This window comes from Asterias amurensis, chromosome 17 (assembly GCF_032118995.1).
Source record: "Asterias amurensis chromosome 17, ASM3211899v1".
Classification (NCBI taxonomy): Eukaryota; Metazoa; Echinodermata; class Asteroidea; order Forcipulatida; family Asteriidae; genus Asterias; species Asterias amurensis.
In genome coordinates, this window is record NC_092664.1 from 6,542,614 (window position 1) to 6,563,876 (window position 21,263).

The window sequence follows — 21,263 nt, forward strand, 5'->3', positions numbered from 1 at the left end:
ATTTGAGCACCCTTATCTATTCTAAGTGAATAATTTAAAAGCCCAGTTTTATAATTTCTACCTTTTTACTAAATCCTGTCAAAAACCTTGGATGATGGGACCACACTATTTCAGTTTTGACCCATCCTTTGACATTTTTGCTGATGCACCGTTGTCTTTGAAATTAACTTTTTTGTGCCATCTCGAAAACTCTTTGTGTTGGCCACATGTCAACCTTTAGCCTGGGGGAACTCCAGATAAATTGTAATTTAGCAAAAGGTCTGAAAAAAACTGAATCTGTGCAGTGACATTTTGTTTGATCTCGACCAATTCCATCTGGATTCCAAAGACACTCGCCTGCCTCAGGGAAGAATTGTTAGGAACGCATCTCAGGAATTCAATATATTTCATTCAAGCCTAAAGAGTTAATAAAACTGAAAACCCTTAAGAGTTCACTGTGGGAGGCGTAAGTGCAAAGCTGAAGTTCTGTTTTGGCTTTCGAGGCAGAATGGTTTGTATCGGCAAAGTTGGATTTTATCAGAAATCCAATTCCAACTGGATATTAAAAAAATTGTGCATCAACATGCGTGGACGTGCTTGATGCAATAGGAAATGTGTTGAAACGTGAGTACAACATAACATACAGAAAATGTATCGTAACATGAGTATAGTGAACATGATGATAGCCAATGTTATAATGACGTACAGCTTATTTGATGCAATAGAAAAGGTGTTGTAACGTGAGTACAACATAAGTGATGCTATAGGAAATGTGTTGTAGCGTAAGTACAACATGTGATGCACTAGAAAATTTGTTGCGAGTCTCATACATGATGCAGTGAGAAAGTGTGTTGTAACGTGAGTGTCATACATTATGATGCAGTTAGAATATGTGATGTAACGTGAGTATCAGAAAGGATGCAGTTAGAAATATGTTGTAGCGTGAGTATCATACGTGATGCAGTAATGTGTTGTAGCGTAAGTGCAGCATTTGTGACACAATAGAAAGAAAGTACATTGTAGCGCGAGTACAATAAACGTGACATAATAGAATTATCATTTTCCATTTTTGAAAAGAGGGTTTTTATGCAAAAATTGCCCAGAGGAAGTAAAATGCTACAACTTGCCATCTTTTGGATAAACCATGGAGGAAAATTAGAAGCACGAAGCTTACTGTGAACCATTTTAGGTCACAGTCATTTGTTCCGGTTGGGGGTTGGGATGCTCTGCGTTCTCCTTTTTAAAACATGGTCTAATGTTATATTAATTTCAGGGCAGCTGTGTTTATACAATGTTATTGACAGGCTCCAGTCTGTATTGCATGGTTCGTATTGCCTTGTACTTGCCCATAACTTTCATTACTAGCGCTTGAACAATGGAACCTCATCTCAAAGGTCTAGGACTGCTGTATAAATGGTTGCCTAGCAACCATTCTAAGGCGCTATATAGTGAATTATTCTGTCATATTGTAGGCTATTAATATGAACTGAGGTTTTTTTTTTATAATCAATGACTGATGTCTGGTGACGGGTTCTTTACGCTGAGTATGGATATTACCAATATGGATCGCACATGATAATAACAATAATGGTTCTTAGAGATTTATTGTGCGATTTCCACGAAAATAGCCACCTGTGCATTACAGCAAGAAGTATAAAAACATTAGATAAAAAGTACTGACAAACAACATACTGTTATTAAAAAATCTGAAAACAAGCACAGTAACATGTAAAAGCAAGATAATCCAGAAAAGTCTTCACTTTTTGCTGAAAAATATCAATGGACACAAGCGGTCAATTTGCATTTAACCCACAGTACATTTTTTATTTTGTTAACCGTTAATAATAAATGTTTATTTTATGGGGATTTGAATTTGGTAGAACAGCGTAAATTTAGACAGCTGACTTCATTTTTGTTACAGTTTTAGCAACACCAAATTGATTTGATTCAGTGTAACCACTGCTCCAAATTTTTAACTGTCTAGGTATTTTTTTTATTTTATTTTTTCTTCTCTCATTTTTATTGTGGTCCAGTACACAGTTTTAGCACAAGGCGCACTGTATTGTGGATATCCTCCCCAATTCAAGCCCTGCCCCAACAGGAAGCTATCGTGCCTGGTCTTGAGTAAAGTTCAAGGCCTAAAGTTACCCCCATCAGTTTGCAACCTTACTGATGACTGATTTACTCGTCTACAAATCAATGTGTATTTTTTCTTCAAGAGACTCTTTCACTATCAGATCAAAATGTGCAGCTGGGACGTTTCCTGTCATTTCTAGTCTCCATATTCAGGCACCAGGAAGCAAGCCTGGAATTACATTTACGCAGAGGTCACAAAGGCCATGGCCCCTGTTGCCTCTTGTCTTGGCCTTGGTGCCCCTTCAAAAGTTTCCCATAGACTTAACAAATTTCGGTTGTAGAATTTTTTTGCAAAATGAAAATGGCCTTGCCCTCTCAAACATAAAAATCCAGGGATATCTTACAATCTCGATACAGACCTCATACAAAGTTGTTGCAGCATGCTTCATAAATGTAGAGGATTCAAGCTGCCTCTAGCCTCTGCATACTGGTAGTGCATACAAGTTCAAATGAAAAAAAAACCTAATAAAGCACTCTTGGTTTTTATACACTGATATCCTCAGGCATGCGAGCTACAGTAATTGACCTGGGCCCAATTTCATAGAGCTGCTTAAGCAAAAAATTTGCTTAAGCACGAAAATAGCCTGCTTATTTTACACATGTTACTGGCAAAAATCTCATGCCATGTACATGTACATTGCTAATGACTTATATTAAGCTGTTGTTTACTGAGCATAACAAACAAGTGGAGTCTTAGCCGGTAATCTGATTTTACAAAGCAAAGATTTTTTTGCTTAAGCAAAAATTTTTGCTTAAGCAGCTCTATGAAATTGGGCCCTGCCCTTTAGCCACCAAAATGGCAAATGTTGCAGGTTTGAATCCCACCCGAGCATATCAAGCCCTGATACTTCACGGAGGCAAAAAATGTGAATGATTCCATGCCATCTGGTCATTTTCTTGGTGCCCTTGAAATGCTCTGCCAGTAGAAATTTACAATTTCCTCATAGGTTGTCCTTTGTCAATGAGAAAATGCGTAGGTGCCCTTGCCCTTTCAAAAACGAAGCATGTAATATGCGTAGGATTTTGTAGGTGCTTACATTGTAGCACACATCAATGTAAACACACAAACCATTTTCCCGATGAATGTTTTTAAATATCTACTTATTATTAAGACCTCGTATTGATGCTCTTCAGTGTTTAAAGCCCTTTTCGCATGGACTTAGTTTGGGTAAACTAACCGAGCCAATGGGTAACTTACCCATTTTAAGTCCAATGCGAACAGCCCAGGAAGTTTTCCTCCCAGGTAACTTCCCCGACCCGAATGGGTAGTTTAACCGAGCCAAAGGTGCGCAGGAAGATTGACCAGTTCAGTTTAACCGAACCAGAAAGTCAAGTGCGGACGCAACGACTCGGTTGAATCTCCCATTGTCCATGACCCGAAGAAGCTGACGTGTTTTGTCATGAAAGAATAAGATTTATGTTACGCAGGGGAACAGCGCGGTTAGTTTACCCACGGTCTCGGTAAATCCAAGTGCGGACGGTGGGAAAGTTAACCCGTCGGAATGTTACCCAGCGTCATGGTTAAGTTACCCAAAATATTAATCCAGTGCAAACACAAGTTTTTCATTTCCAGCCTTATTGCTGATCAGATGTTCACTGACCCATGCATTAGCCTTATCACATAACTCATGAATGCATTTTGTTGATTACAAGTAGCATCCCCTGGGATTTAGAGTGCTGCTTAATAACAGAAATTGTTGATGGAAACATTATTCATTCCAGCAATTACAGGAAATTGTTCAGTATAAATTTCTTTTGGCAATCATCTTACAATAAGTTGACATCCATCATGTTTGACCCCAGTGCGTTCCAGTAGCTTTGACATTTTGTTGTGTCTGCATTGGAAAGACACACCTTCAATCAGACTCAAGTTCTCAGGTTTCTGATTAGCAGAGTGTGTTTTTGAATCCCAGTCGTGGCACTTGTGTCCTTGCGAAAGACCATCATTGCATCCTCTGGATGGGACAAAGCCTTAAAGACAACACCAACCTTCCCTGGGTTACTTTCACCTAAAACATTTCTTCTTCAGCCACTTACAAAAAGTGGCTTTTATTAGTTTGAGGCGAACTTGCTTTTTTATACACACGTGATCTAGGGAATCAAAGTTACAAGTTCAATTGTCCAATCTAGTTATTGTACCAGACGTTCAAAATCTACATTGTAACTCCGAAATGGTGAAAGAATATACGCAATACTAAGTAAACATTCTTGTGTGAACTCCACATTCTGCTTTTAAAGTGTGTTCAAACATGGTTCAAACTATCAACACTCTCTCGCAAGCAGCAGTTCGTGTATAATGCATTGCAGCTGTTCATATATTATGAACACCTTCTGACGTGAACCAGATTTGTATCAATTTGCTGAGCTGTCACGCAGAGCATCTCATCTCTATTTCATCCATTATTTGAAAAGAATTGCACCTGCCTGATGTAAGAATGGATTATGGAAATATAGTCAGGAAGCATTGTGGTTATGTTCAAGAATTATGAAGAAGAATTATTGGGATTAATAAAAGGATTTGGCACGGTGTTCCTGGTCTGATTGGCTGCATACAACACCTTGTAGAAGCATTACATGGTAAAAAGGAATACATATAGGTCTACTTCCTTTTAAGGAACATTAAAGAATTGTTTTTTTGCTGACAAAACAGTTGCCGACAGTGTAAGCACTTTATGTAATCCACTATTACATAAACTGACAAACCTGTAGAAGTTTGAGATCGATCGGCCATCTGGGTCACAAGAAAATAGTGAAAAGCCAATTACACATTTTGCATGACAACGATCGGATTACACACAAAAAACGCTCACTGACCGATAAACTCTTGTACTTTTCCTCAAATTTATGACATTACGGACAGAAATATGAGGGATTTTTTCTACTATTATCATATTACTGTAGACCGTGTGAGTTTTAAATGTTAATCTCTGACCTTAGCCGAATTTTGTTATTACCAATCCTGTTGTGTTCCTTTAAACATGAAGCTGCACTTATCTACAACAATGTAACTAATTTGTAGGAAAAACACTGAGTGCTTTGAGATGCCCATTGGGAGTAGAACAAAGCGCTAATAAGAACTACGTATTGTTATTAATATTCAATACGTAGCGGCCTACACAAACAAAAAAATTGATTAAGGAATTTAAACAAATAGCAAAATCTAGGTCAATAAGAAAATCAAGGTTAAATTTTATTGTATTTAAAAACTCATAGTCAAAGAGATGTTTTCACAATGCATTTCCTTTTAACCCAATTCTGCCTATTGTATTAATTCAAAGACTCAGTAGTAATAAATTGTTTCAATATATATATTGTTTGCGGTAAGTAATGTGTGTATCTACTTGCCAGGTAGAGTTTGTGTTCTCTAGACTGTTAGAGAACTGTCTGTCTATATTCTACAACTTATTTTTTGCTCACGATACTGGGAAATAATAAATGGGTAATAATAAATTCACTGTCAGATGGCATTTTATGAAGTCTTCAATGAGTCTTGAGAATGCAGTGAGTTTGATGATGAGTTTGTCTCGGTTGTTCCACTTGAATCCTTCGCTATGTGAAGTTGAAGTGCAGTCCTTATGGATGTGTGGAGTGCATTTAAGTACCTCATAGTGGAGGCTAGTGTGCTGTGTACTTTGGCCCTAGTAACTAGAGTCTCAAGCCCTAGCTATCTAGAGATTCTAGGGATGGTCGCTGTGTGTTTCTGTACTCGGAGTTGATCTTAAGTGTGTTTAATGTCAACACGCTCAAAGAGGTTTGAAGTTTTCATCTACAGTTATAATATAAAGTACATTACTGTCAGGGCTGAATTTCGTAAAGCATGTAAGCACAAAAACTCTTGATTAGTAACAAAAATTAGGTTACCAGCCAAAACACAGTAGATTACGTCATGTACTCCAAGGTGAAGAGAAGCAAGTTATGTGTACATGGTAGAATGCATAGTGCAATAACCATCAGTATGCGCATGCCCCAATCTCATACTGTCATAGAGCTGCTTATAAGCAGGCGAGATTCTAAATTGCAAAATAGCGCAACCATGATTGATGTTGCAATTGGGTCAATTTATATATACATGTAACATTATCAGTTTGATGTGTCATGGAGGTAGGCCTCCACGGATGGTTGCATGGGTTGGTCACCCCGTGAAAGAGCTTCAACTTGAAAGTGTCGATCTGAAAAGGCTCTGAACCATTATCACCTCTACCGCAACACAAAACACATTCATCATTCTCCAATAGCTTACAATAGGTTACTGAAGACGTTTTTTTTTTCAAGAGCACATTAATAAAATCTTTAACCAACTTTTTAGCCCTATCCCTTTACAGATACTACCATTAATTTTAAATCACATAATATAGACCCTTGCATATAACGTTACACGCTCAAAAAGTGCCCTATCTGATGTCAAAGGAGGCAAATCACGACAGCATTTTTTTTTTGTGTAAAACAGTGTCCCTATCATATCTGTTGTCTACCGCTTTATGCAAGGAGCGCAGTGTTTATAGCTCTATGGCTCTGTCCTTCCTCTATGATCTTATCCAAGGTCATCATTCATTACCAATGTGATTTTATTTTGAAAGTCTGTAGTCAGTATTCCACGTACGTACATGTGTAGAATAAAAATTCTCTCATAGAATGTACAGTGTAGTTAATGTAATGATACAGTTACTAGGTTACACGTAATAGCAATGCGTAGAGTGTACGCATTACAGTTCATCCAGGATCCAATACTGTTGACTACAAGTATACATGTCCTTAAAGGCAGTGGATCACTATTGGTAATTGTCAAAGACTAGCCTTCACAGTTGGTGTATCTCAACATATGCATAAAATAACAAACCTGTAAATATTTGAGCTCAATCCGTCATCGAACTTGCGAGATAATAATGAAAGAAAAAACACCCGTGTAACACGAAGTTGTGTGCGTTTAGATGGTTGATTTCGAGACCTCAAGTTCTAAATCTGAGGTCTCAAAATCAAATTTGTGGAAAATTACTTCTTTCTTGAAAACTATGGCACTTCAGAGGGAGCAGTTTCTCACAATGTTTTATACTATCAACGTCTCCCCATTACTTGTTACCAATTAAGGTTTTTTTTCTACTAATTATTTTGAGTAATTACCAATAGTGTCCACTGCCTTTAATGGTTTTATTGATTAGGAAATAGTCTCAAGACAGACTATTTGCTGTTGAACCATGCGCAGTACCAAACCAAGCAATGTGTTTGAGCTTGTAATGGATACAGTGTTTGATCACGTGTTCTCTAGAATGACCTTAAAACCACTCAGTAGATTTAGCGCTAAAGTGAATTAATTGCGGCTGCTTCAACCCACCTTGAAATCGGACACAGAAAAATGATATCTTGTTGACATAGCTGAAACAGTGTAGTATCATGGAGGAAGGTTTAGAATGTACAAGATGTGTTGTTGTTGAGGCATTGATACATGTACTTTAAATATTATTGATGGACAGTAAGATGTACTCAAGTACACTTGAGCTTTTGATCTGATGTCAAACTTGATTATAGCAAGACCGAGTTTCAGCATTAAACGTCAGTGTCATCTGCATTACATACACGTACACCAGTTGGTTATGTAGGTTTGTTGAGGCCATAGACCTCTTCAGTAAGTGTCAACCATACTGTACCTGTCAGGGTTTATCCATATAACCTTTACAGCGACTAGCCAGAAGGACTACATGTAGTTAGCTTGTCATTTCGCTGGTCTGTCAGCTTTATCACTGATCCATACTTTAGGATTTTCCATCACCATACATGCAATGATTATATTATCTTGGGACTATGTGATTTGAAGTAATATAATCAGTGGTTGAAGTGAAACTAACAGTGGAAAGCAATCACCTAGCCAGCCAGACTAGTCGGACAGATATCTGGCTGGTCCTTGGGTGTTTAATTGGCATTCAGCCAGCGGACCACTGTTAAAGGGGAACGCTCCATGTGTGTAGGGAAAACGACAACATTAGTGTTGCACGCTCTATGGCAGGGCAACCTTAAGACAAAGTAGAGGGTGCCATTCGCCCAAAGGCTGTCGTTCTCCCACAAGCGTGCAAATTGTCCTGATTTCAAAATGTTTTACCTATCTCCCTGCACCTTCAGACTTTCTTGAAAGAGACCATTTTACCATCATAGAGATGAAAAGACTTGGCCCCTTTTATGACCAGACCGTCAGATATCTATATGAAATGATACATGTAGAGCCAGTAAATCTCCACACTGTTTTAATTCTATTGGATTTATTTCCACACTAAGAGGGGACTTTTATTCAGACATGTGCATTGTCACACAATCTCACCTCACATAAATTAACCAAGCCCTTGTCCCATCATGAGCTCTACACGTTTACAGGTGCACATTTTATTTAATTTTGTTGTATGTTGTGTGATTTTGCAGGGGCGACTACCATGGGCAAGTCAGAATCTCTCTAAGTCGTTAGGAGGCAGCATGAGGCAAGGCGATCAGTTTGGTACCCCGTCCTACCCATCACCCCTAGATAGGATACGTAGTGGTAAAAGGTAAGTTAGTCAGTAGAGATTGTGGCGAGCCCACAGGCGGGAAAGGAGTCATGTTTTTTTGCCTGTTCTACATCTTCCCATCCTTTGATACACAACGGCAAAAGGATGACGCTAGTTATTGCAGTGTATGTCCTCTTCATCACTCAGTGTATAGGGAATAGAGACACTGACACCATGGCCCAATTTCATAGCTGTTAAAAATACTGCTTCGAGCAAATTTCTTTTCTAAGCAAAAATTGAGTCGGGCATCAGTCACAAATAATGTAAACTTGATGTAATTTTGGCAGGTTTAACCTATTTCTGTTAAGCAATACATTTATAAGCCTAGCAAGTTGTTGTGCTTACAGGCATTATGAAATTGGGTCCTGGGCCCAATTTCATAGAGCTGCTAAGCACGAAAACTTGCTTAGCATGAAATTTTTGCTTTGATATAAACAGGATTACCAACCAAATTTCCGGGTGATTTTCAGGATTTAAGCAAACAACAGCTGAAAACCAGTAACAAGCAAAATTCAAGAAGTGGAAATTTGGTTGGTAATCTTGTTTTAATCAAGGAAGAAATGTCATGCTAAGCAACTTTTTGTGCTTAGCAGCTCTATGAAATTGAGCCCAGGCCTCTACCACTGCCCTCCCTAGGTAGGATATGCAGTCAATAAAGATGTAATACAAACTAATAAGACTTGCAGCCTCTCATCTCATGGGACATCAACAAGATGGAAATCTATATTTATCAAGACTGCCTTGATATTGCTTTGTTGGTTACGTCTTAAGTGAGCTTCTCTCCTCGCTAATGGCTTGTTGCCCTAAGGATGTTAGCTCCAAAGGTTAAACCCAACACTTTTATGGACTAAAAGCCTGATCACTTCACTGTTTTTATAGACATTCCAAAATCCAACACTCTCATTTTTGTGCTGATGGAATCTAAGAAAGTCGGTGTTGCTTTTCTCTGCCGTTTAAAACTGGAGCATACAGCAGTGGATATTGTCTGGCATACTTGTATGTTTTCTATGATATGTTGGATCAGGCCGACTGTCACAAGGGATGGTTTGCGTCAGCATCAATCTTACCTTGAGTAAGTTTTATTCTGTAAAACTTTTTTACAGTGTAGTGTCAAATTTGTGGTGCCTACTTACGAAGCTGGGGAAACAAAATTAGCCGTTGCAAACTGCTTAACAAAAAGACCAACCTGTATGGTACATATACATGTATAAATGCACAAAATAGCTGCCTGACGTTTTGACTCTAGCAGAGTCTTTCTTAAAGCCTATGAGAAAGAATCTGCTTAGGGTCGACGAGAAAGTCTCTGGTAGGGTCAAAAAAAGTCACTACGTGTTTTATGCGTACTTGCTGAACTACAAACAATATTTTCTTCTTTTTGTTTTTCCATTTGTTTGGTGTTTACAGAGAAAAAGCTGCTCAGTTTGGATTAAGCCAATCCTTCAACGCATCTTTAGATCTGAATAAATCGTTTCCAACAACGGCCGATGTTAAGTATAGGAAGGAGGATGAAGCAGCCAAAGAACAAGTCTGTACGCTGGAAAAATTCAAAGGTATATTATAATATACAAATAATGAATGTTTATGAGTGCAATAGTGCGAATATGTTCATGAGTTGAAAGATGGAATGTTCTATTCAACGAGGCGGAGCCGAGTTGAATGGAACATTCCATCTTTCAACGAATGAAAATATTTGCACCATTGCACGAATGAAAACCATTCATTATTTGTTTTATATTACATCCAAGTAGCAAGTAGATCTTTGTCATTTTGATTGGAGGATACAACTTTTTTTTTAAACAAAGCGTAGGCCTACAATTTTTAATTGTGAAATTACACCTGTTTCTTTTGGGTCGGCCTGTTGGATTCAACAGTGATTATGTGCGCTCTGTACAGCTATTTTGAGACACGCAGACGCCGAATGTAGTATGTGCCTTGTTACACTGCTGCATTACCAAAGACTAGACACATGCACGCAGTGATGTTTTTTGCTCAGCGTGCATTAGTACTTTTCAAATGAAACAAAAAATGCACGGTGAGTAGCGTGCAATAGTACTTTTATTTGCTATTACGTGACGGACAATCCTCCAAACGGCAAGGATCTGCTTCGGTGTTTTATAATATTAACTAAGTACTATAACTATAACTAAGTAGGATTTGAAACTTTGCATGGTGGAAATACGATATAGAAAGGTTTGCGGTAACACCTTGTAATGACTATCACAAATGAGTTGGCAGAAGACGATCAGAGCAAACTGTTGAAATGGGAGTTGAAACCAACGGTTCTTTTCAGAACCACCCCAACTCATTAGAGTCATTACATGGTGTTACCACAAACCTTTCTATATTAACTGACTACTTTTCGAACAACAAATTTTACTATAACCATATCAATGCACTTTACCTTAGGGCCCTAGTCATTGGGCCAATAACATTTATGCAGTATACAGCCCTGGGCAGTGTGGCGCTCCAAAGGCTTTTTCATACACAATATAAACCTCTACTCTCGCAGGTACCCATTTATACCCCTGGGTGGAGAGAAGCAATTACTGTATAAGTGACTTGCTCAAGGACACAAGTGCTACGACTGGGATTCGAACCCACACTCTGATGACTTAACCACCATAACTTGAATCCAATGCTCTTAACCACTCCGCCATGACATCCCATTTTTAACTGAGAATTCTCAAAAGGAAAACAAGAATGTTCTGCAATACTTTTTCGACCTTAGATATTTGGTTTGTTATAGATATTGATATAAATTGTGCTCAAATTGAGGTCTCAACAAAGACTTATTCGTTAGTCTACCTCTTGCTTCCTTCTTGTTGTGTCAAGAACTTGCTGTTCAACTTTTGCAGAGAGATCATTCTCTGTATATAGCCCCAAAATGAGGAATAGGCTTCCTGTACAAATTAGAAATGTCAGCTCACTCACCTCATTCAAGACACTTCTTAAACTTAAGCTCATCGGTTCTAGCAGACTTACTAACTATTCATCTATGCCTCAGCGCCCTAGAGCAAACTCTTTAGCGTTGTATAAATTACTTTTGATTGATTGATTGATATGAAACATCAAAATGTTCATTAAAGATGATATGTCAAATTTTTGACCGATTTGACCCCAAAATTTTGATTCAAAATTCAATACGTATTTTGATGGGGGTCGAGAAAGTTAACTCAATTGGTCGTCAAAGTTGCGAGATAATAATGGAAGAAAAAACACCCTTGTCACACGAAGTCGTTTGCTTTCAGATGCTTGATTTCAGGACCTCAAAATCTAACTCTGAGGTCTCGAAATCAAATTCAATTATTTAAGTGGAAATTTGCTTCTTTGTCGAAAACTACGTTGCTTAGAGGGAGCCGTTTCTCACTATGTTTTATACTATCAACAGATCTCCATTGCTTGTTACCAAATGAATTTTTATGCTAATAATTATTTTGAGTAATTACCAATAGTGTCCAGTGCCTTTAATATTTCTTTTCTTGTACATTGTAGGTGACGGTTTGGATACCTTCAGTTTCTCCGCTGGTCTCTCCAAGGGTAGTTTTGCTCCAGCTCCTACCTCTCAGCTCAACGCATCCCTGGGGCAATCCTGGTCCTTCTATAATTTTGTCGGAGGCGGTCAAATGGGGGCGACATTCCCAACTACAGTACGGAATCCCAACAAGGCTATATTGACGATAGAAGCTAGGACTACAAAGGTTGGTATCAGTTCTAGTCTTTTCCATAATCTAAAAAAAGAACCCTTGCATTGACCACCATTGTTTTGATCAAATAACCCAAAATGTAAAGCGCGTACGCTAGATCAAATCTTTTTATAACCAAATTCTTAAAAATAAAAATATTCATCACTAATTCATCACTTTTGTTATGATAACAAATAGTTTGTTTAAATTAACATTAAAGCTATCGCACAACATTGTTAAACAGTATTGTCCAAAGGCCCACACTTCGTGTATCACAACTTATATATAAAATAATAAACCTGTGAAAATTTAGGCTCAATCGGTCATCGGAGTCGGGAGAAAATAACGGGAAAACAACCCTTGTTTCCGCACGTTCGCCGTGTCATGACATGTGTTTAAAATAAATCCGTTATTCCTGATATCGAGAATTGATAATTGTTTTAATGTTTTCTCAAAAAGTAAAGCATTTCATGGAATAATATTTCAAGGGAAGGCTTTCACCATTACCTTCTGTAAACCTGTAAATTATTTGTAAATTTGTGAACTTTTATTTTTTGTTCTGTTCAGAAAGTGTGTCCAATGGCTTTAAGAGTCCCTGCCTGTAAGAATGTACCAAATTAGGGGGGGGTGTGATTCATGGGTTCGCAGATCTTCTTCCAAAAAATTAGAGTGATACACCATCATACCAAACGAATAAATCCAAAATTTTAGTTTGCTGACGCTTTCGGTTTTGGAGTTACCAGTTATCAAAGTTTGGGCCAAAAAGCCCTCAAGAAACGAATAGTACATTCCCTGTAAACACAAAAACGTGCGCCAAGGTCATCCCAGAAAAAGTAAAACATTTTTTGAAACCTCCAGTTGGGCTTATAACAAAAGTAAAAAAAAAAATTTGGGATCTCGTTGGCGCGTCATGTTACGCGCACCTGAACCTTTGACGAACAGTGCCCTCGTGCCATTTTCAACGCCTCATAACTCAACGCGCCTATAGGATCCCATGAATTGAACAAGTTCAAATGAAAGAGCTTGCATCCCTAAAACAATTTTAAGTGCAAAGTGAGTGGGATCTCGTTGGCGCAGAGAGATAATAGAGGTCAAAGTTCAAATTTTACCAATATATTGCGTTTTCGCACCTCCGTAACTTCGCGCGCCAACAACAAAATTTTTTTTTTATGGCAACTGGGTATTGGAACAGTTTTCATCTAATGACAAATGAAAAAAGAATCTTGGGATCTCTGCAACTTGCATGTCAAAAGATTTTTTGAAAATTTTCTAAAGTATTGTCATTCCACACATTTTGGCCTAAATTGGCACAACATTCACTTTTTTCATCACTGTAAGTATCTGTGCCAACAAGATCCCATCAATGTTTTCTTGTATTTGGTTAAGTTGAGTGTTCCTAAACAGATTTCAATTGAAAAATAATTGGGATCATGTTGGCCCACCAATATAACAATGGTCAAAGGTCATATGAAACTACACTACTGCCTATTTCGGGCGATTTTGCGTCGTCTAGAAATCCACGCGCCAATATGATCCCATTAAGTTGTCTGCGTTTTATGATTATATAGATTCTCAGCAACACATAAAAAGCAAAAACCAAGTGGGATTTGAGTGGCGCTAACAAATATTACAGATCAAAAGTTCACAATACATGCCTATACACATTGTACGTATGCATTGCTGTGGCAACCGAAAGTGAGAAATATCCCCCAATTTCAAAATGTTGGCAAACCATGAAGGGGATAGGTCTCCAAAACGAATTTTGGTCAAGAGATACACTGGACTTGTTTTTACAAATGGTGTTAGTTTAATGTTGGTTGGTAACTGTTGCCAAGGTCAAAGGTTACAAAGAATATGGGTGTTTTTTATATTTTCTGTCAAGAGCCAACTTCAGAGCCTTTTCAAGATTTTATTTAACGAACAAGGGCTCTTTCCTTTATGTTGGGGAAAACCACTTATAATATCTAGGCACATGTGATTGTCCCAAATTAATTATAGAGCTCTTGTTCATTTGATAAAATGATGACATGGCTTTGAAGTTGGCTCTCCACAGAAAATATTGGCGTTTTGTAATACATTTTCTGTCAAGAACCAACTTCGAAGCCCTGTCAACATTTTATCAAATAAGGAAGGGCTCTATAATTAATTTGGGACAACCATATGTGCCTAGATATTATAAGTGGCTGTCCCAAACTGAAATGATAGAGCCCTTGTTCTTTAAATAACATGACGCGCCAACGAGATCCCAAATTTTTTTTTTTACTTTTGTTATGAGCCCAACTGGAGGTTTCAAAAAATGTTTTACTTTTGTTGGGATGACCTTGGCGCACATTTTTGTGTTTACAGGGAATGTACTATTCGTTTCTCGAGGGCTTTTAGGCCGAAACTTTGATAACTGGTAACTCCAAAACCGAAAGCGTCAGCAAACTAAAATTTTGGATTTATTCGTTTGGTATGATGATGTATCACTCTAATTTTTTAGAAGAAGATCTGAGAACCTATGAATCACCACTTGGTACACTCTTACAGGCAGGGACTCTTAAAGGGTGGGTGCATTTTTTTTTTTTTTATTCATTTAAACGCTTAAACATGACTTTTTAAACCTGAAATATTGTTATATATTTTTAATTAAATGCGCAAGTATTTTAAAAATGGTTTTCAAGAGATAAGGGGAACCCACCCCGCCCCTAAAAGGGAGCCTTCATTTGCATAAACTTGACGTCATGTCGGTAACCCGAGCCGTCAGGCCCCCTGGCTGTGTGCATGTAGAGACGTGTGCACTGTGTGGCCTGGTACCTAGGCCCGTGTAGTTAGGGACCAGACTCTTTTTGCCGACGATATGTTTGAATTCCCGACGTGACGTCGATGGTAGGGGGCGGTAACAATCCACAAAAGGGGGGGCATGACTTATTCGCTAATTACGCAAGTCAGATATGTCGGGAATAAACAAAACACATTTTATTGATGTTCAATGACAGCAAAATTAACTGTTTTATTTTAATTCACTGAAGCATCCCTTTAAAGCCACTGGACACACTTTCTGAACAGAAAAAAACCAAAAAGTTCACAGATTTACAAATAACTTACAGGGTTTACAGAAGGTACACACATGTAGTGGTGAAAGACTTCCTTTGAAATATTATTCCATGAAATGCTTTACTTTTTGAGAAAATAGTAAAACAATATCAATTCTCATTAGTGAGTATTATGGATTTATTTTAAACACATGTCATGACACGGCGAAACGCGCGGATACACGGGTGGGTTTTCCCTGTTATTTTCTCCAGACTCCAATGACCGATTGAGCCTAAATTTTCACAGGTTTGTTATTTGATATAGAAGTTGTGATACACGAATTGTGGGCCTTGGACAATAGTGTTTACCGAAAGGGTCCAATGGCTTTAAACAAAATTTAAATGCGTTCCAACGACGTAGTGTATGAAAAAACATTGTTTTCATTAGAAACCCCATTATTGCACAATCGTTACACGCCCACATTTGTGCAACATTATTGTAGGTCTAATTTTAGTTTGTCAACCTTCTTATTTGTTTACAATCAATCGGAAGTGGAGATCAAGTCTTATTTGGTTTTGTTTGTTGGCTTGTTAAGTTTAATTTGCTTTCAAATAATTCATACCTTAATTTAACTTTCCCCAACAATATAACATGATACATGTAATTATAACCATACATTTCGTTAAATTTAAGTATTCACGGAGGAACAGCTTAAAGGCAGTGGACACTATTGGTAATTGTCAAAGACTAGCCTTCACAGTTGGTGTATCTCAACATATGCACAAAATAACAAACCAGTAAAAATTTGAGCTCAATCCGTCATTGAACTTGCGAGATAATAATGAAAGAAAAAAAACACCCTTGGCACACGATGTCGTGTGCGTTTAGAGGGTTAATTTTGAGACCTCAAGTTCTAAATCTGAGGTCTCGAAATCAAATTCGTGGAAAATTACTTCTTTCTTGAAAACTATGGCACTTCAGAGTGAGCCGTTTCTCACGATGTTGCATACTATCAATCTCTCCCCATTACTCGTCACCAAGAAAGGTTTTATGCCAATAATTATTTTGAGTAATTACCAATAGTGTCCACTGCCTTTAAAGGAACACGTTGCCTTGGATCGGACGAGTTGGTCAAAACAAAAGCGTTTGTAACCGTTTTTTATAAAATGCATATTGTTGGAAAGATGTTTTAAAAGTAGAATACAATGATCCACACAAGTTTGCCTTGAAATTGCGTGGTTTTCCTGTTACTGTGCGAACTAACATGGTCGGCCATTTATGGGAGTCAAAATTTTGACCCCCATAAATGGCCGACGTGTTAGTCGACGAGGTAAAAGGAAAACCACGCAATTTCGAGGCATGTTTGTGTGGATCATTGTATTCTACTTTTACAACATCTTTCTAACCATATGCATTTTATAAAAAACGGTTACAAACGCTTTTCAAAGACCAACTCGACCGATCCAAGGCAACGTGTTCCTTTAAATCAAGCACACATAAAACTCAATTGTTGGACCAAGCATTACCAAGACGGTTACATTCATGCAAGACTTGCTCAGTTTATTTATTAAAAGGATTGAAATGAAAGGATTTTATCAGGCATTGCATGATGTAGTAGAATTCATTGCACTTTTACAAAGTTGACTGTACTATACATGTAGGTACATTGTTGAAATGCAATCGTATTCACACTACATGTACCTGGCCTGGCCTGGCCAGGCAGTTTATAGACATACATGTAGCAATTTAGATTATTTAAAGTCACTGGACACTATCGCGAATCACTTCAAAACTATTGTGAGCTGTTGATAGTATAAAACATTGTGAGAAACGGCTCCCTCTGAAGTGACGTAGTTTTTGAGAAAGAAGCAAATTCTCACTAAAATGTTTGAATTGTGAGGTCTCGAAATGAAGCATCTTAAAAGCACACAACTTGTGCGACAAGGGCGTTTATTCTTCCATTGTACTCTCGCAACTTCAACGATCAATTGAGCTAAAAAAATTCACAGGTTTGTTGAGATACACCAAGTGAGAAGGCTGGTCTTTGACAATTACCAATAGTGTCCAGTGTCTTTAAAAATCACAAAACTTGTTCATCTATACACTCAGAATTTTGTCTTTCACTTAATCATTTATTTTATCAATACGTTTGAAGGTATTTAAATGAAAGGATGTAATCGGGCATGGCATGAGGTAGTAGAAATAATTGCTCTTTTACAAAGTTGACTACACTATACATGTAGGTTCATTGTACTTGTTGAAATGCAATCGTATTCACACTACATGTACCTGGCCTGGCCAGGCAGTTTATAAACATACATGTAGCAATTTAGATTAATTAAAGGCACTGGACACTATCGCTAATCACTTCAAAATAATTGTTAACATAAAAACTTACTTGTTAACGATCAATGGAGAGCTGTTGATAGTATAAAACATTGTGAGAAACGGCCGCCTCTGAAGTAATGTAGTTTTTGAGAAAGAAGTTTCTCACTAAAATATTTGAATTGGATGTCTCAGATATTGATTTTGAGGTCGTGAAATCAAGCATCTGAAAGCACGCAACTTGTGTGACAAGGGCGTATTTTCTTTCATTATACTCTCGCAACTTCATCAAGAAAAAATGTTAAATAAATAGATAGGCCCTAACTTAACAACATTTTGAATGAGTATCAAATAATTCATATTCTAAAAAAAGAAGCACTATAAACTGGGTGATAAAATATTTGATTGATATAGTAACAAGTTTTGCTCACTAAGCAACCTTAAACGCTATAATAATATAATATATATAGAGTCACAGCACACATTTTAAAAAACATACTCATGGCGCTTCAGCAGTTTTTTTTTAATTATAAAATTGCAATAATTGAATTATTTGTATGATTCTGTTTGCAGATTTTGGTCGCTAACGAGATGGCATGTGAGTTATTCTGTTATAGCACGAATGAACTAGTTGGAATGAAGATGTCAAGTTTGCTATCAGTGAATGATCGTAAGCAACCTGAAGCTTTATGTGAGCAACATCTTGAAGATAACGGGGAAGTCGTTATAGTGTCCGGTAAAGTGGTAAGTATTGTCTACAACCCTTCAACCTTCATTTCGGGAGGAGGCCAAGCAGTTCTTAGAGCACACCAGACTCAAGCTCTATTGTTTCTGTTCAGCAGAGTGTGGGTTCGTGTCCTGGTCTTGACACTTGTGTCCTTTAAAGCAAGGCACTTAACCAAAATAGCTGCGTCCTTCGGATGAGACTTAAAGCCGTTGGCCTCAGGTCTTTTGTAATGCACAAAAAAAACAGGAAAAGAGAAGAGGGTTCACCGCATATTGCACCACAGCACCTTGTAAACCATTACATGGTGCTATTAAGGAATAGGTCTCATAATTCAAAATGTACCTCCACATGTAACTTGCAGGACAACCAGTTATTGGTTACGAAAATGAGTTCATCACAAAACTGAATTTGACTTTAGAGTCCCTCTTCAATCAATGTAGTTTTTTTCACAACGGCGTTTGTGATTTCTATTTTCCATTTTCCATTATTGTATGATGATAATAATAAAAGATAATAGTGGCCTCTTATAGAGCGCACAGGTCCGTCTGGCAAGACGCTCATGGCGATGTACAAGCAAAATACAAATTACAAAAGAAAGTACAATACAACATACTATCAAGGTATTGTTTTTTATGTTGTCCATGTTTTTTCTTCTTGCCAGTTTGATGCAGTAGATGCTAATGGTCTAGTCATACCAATCTCTCTATGGATGAAGAAACTAACCTCAGATGAAAACCCCAGATGTCTAGTGGTCATGGAACCAGTGGAAAGGAGCTCGGCTAAGTTATCGTTCGACAGCAAGGTATGCACTCATAGACCTTTTCTTTTGTTGATAAACAAATTGCCTTGGTTGGCATGGACGAACAAATGTTAGTTAAACACTCAATCATATTAACAGGGCCCAATTTCATGGCTCTGCTTACCGTAAGCACAGAATCGGCGCTTACGGACAGACGGAAGCAAGCATTCTGTGCTTAGGGGTAAGCGGCGAATTCGGGCTGCCTTGGTTGGCATGGAGCAACAAATGTTACTTAAACACACTCAATCGTATTAACAGATGTTTTAACAAAATTTAAAATTTTTCTGCAAACTTTCTGTTTAATAAAATACCTCCCATAGTTAGTTGTTTTGTTTCAACAAAATCAACACAATGTTTGAATATTTGTGTGCATTGTTACAAACAGTGGTTATCCACATGTGTTTTTGATTTGCATCTTTGGCTTTCTATAGTTTTTTAAACTGGGTTGGCAAAAACTTGGCCTGTGACATTGCAAAAGAAATGTCTATTGCTTGATGGATCCCACAAGGTATACTGGTCCCCTATCCTTATCAGCAAGGATACTCCATCTCAAAGTCAGGTTTAAGACTCCGCTCATCAGCTGATCAGACTCGGCTTTCTGTTTCTAGAATTAGACGGAAGGCTGGGGATAGCTCATTCTCCATAGCCCTTGCCTATGGAATGAGTTCCCCGCGGGTCTGAGAGAGGCAATCTCGTTGCCTGTGTTCAAAAGCCGCCTCAAGACATTTCTGTTTTCCCACCTATCCTAGTTTGTTTGTTTCTCTTTTTTGTCATAGTCTCATGTAAAGCGCTCCGTCCTCCTTAGAGCGCTATATAAATGCTTTGTATTATTACGATTATTGTTATTATTATTATTATTAGTATTAAATGCATGTTTTTTGTTTTCATGTTACAGGGCTACATTGTTGAAGCTGATCAACAATTTGCATATCTCCATGGTTTCACATCAAATACGGAAGTAATTGGTATTCCAATCAAGCAGCTGATTCCATCTATCCAACTCCCTCCCTCTGGAGCAAAACTTCCCAAGGTAACTTTTCTTGTCTGTACAATTTGTTTTCCTTTCAGTGTTAATTTCAAGTCAGCAAGGTTTGTTGCTGACTTGGCTCATTTCAAACCTTAGCTGAGCATTTTACATATCAGCATTTGCAGTGCTGAACCATTCTTTGCTTAAAGGCACCGGACACTATTGGTAATTGTCAAAGACTAGCCTTCACAGTTGGTGTATCTCAACATACGCATGAAATAACAAACCTGTGAAAATTTGAGCTCAATCGATCATCAAAGTTGCGAGATAATAATGAAAGAAGAAAACACCCTTGTCACACGAAGTTGTGTGCGTTAAGATGGTTGATTTCAAAACCTCAAGTTCTAAACTTGAGGTCTCGAAATTATATTCGTGGAAAATTACTTCTTTCTCAAAAACTATGGCACTTCTAGAGGGAGCTGTTTCTCACAATGTTTTATACCACCAACCTCTCCCCATTACTTGTAACCATGAAAGGTTTTATGCTAATAATAATTTTGAGTAATTACCAATAGTGTCCACTGCCTTTAACTTTATTTCCAGAGATTAGCAAGCATAATTTTGCTTTTGCCAGTGAAGAGAGCTATCAAACTTTTATTTTTTAGTCCAGGTTTTAAAGGTTTGCATGACCATACCTTTAAACAAGGTAACTCAACGATAGCAGAGTTGTTGACTTTCTTTCACTTCCTAAAAACCTTTTTCAAACAGTACTACTGTACATCTCTGGTTCTGGTTTTAGGAGGTGAAGAAACAGCGAATAACGGGGCGGACCAAAGATGGCGTCAGTTTCCCGATTAGTCTGCTCATTAAGAATCAGACCTCTCCATCAATACCTGAAGATGAAGGGCAGAGAGATAGTAACAGGCTACAAGAAGACCTAGGTAAATCCCCCATCATACCCAACTAGTTCTCACACTACGTTCTGAAGTCCCTGTCATACCAGATTCATTCTCAATTTGTTGAAAAGCCCCATCACTGCAAACTCTTTCTGACTTCGTTCTGAAAAATGTAGCGAATCGTGCTGAAAGCAAGCCGAGTGGATGAA

At 37.9% G+C, this 21,263-nt stretch overlaps 1 protein-coding gene across 6 annotated transcripts in view; it reads left to right on the top strand.

The window, feature by feature from the left end:
* LOC139949732 (PAS domain-containing serine/threonine-protein kinase-like) overlaps positions 1 to 21,263 on the top strand; it is a 66,112-nt gene that overhangs the window by 19,951 nt on the left and 24,898 nt on the right. For all 6 annotated transcript variants that reach the window (XM_071948243.1, XM_071948246.1, XM_071948242.1 and 3 more), the window contains 7 exons: positions 8,521 to 8,642; positions 10,047 to 10,192; positions 12,135 to 12,340; positions 18,239 to 18,409; positions 19,054 to 19,194; positions 20,087 to 20,221; positions 20,958 to 21,099. In XM_071948243.1, coding sequence (XP_071804344.1) covers positions 8,521 to 8,642; positions 10,047 to 10,192; positions 12,135 to 12,340; positions 18,239 to 18,409; positions 19,054 to 19,194; positions 20,087 to 20,221; positions 20,958 to 21,099 — 1,063 coding nt within the window. The remainder of the gene's footprint in view (positions 1 to 8,520; positions 8,643 to 10,046; positions 10,193 to 12,134; positions 12,341 to 18,238; positions 18,410 to 19,053; positions 19,195 to 20,086; positions 20,222 to 20,957; positions 21,100 to 21,263) is intronic.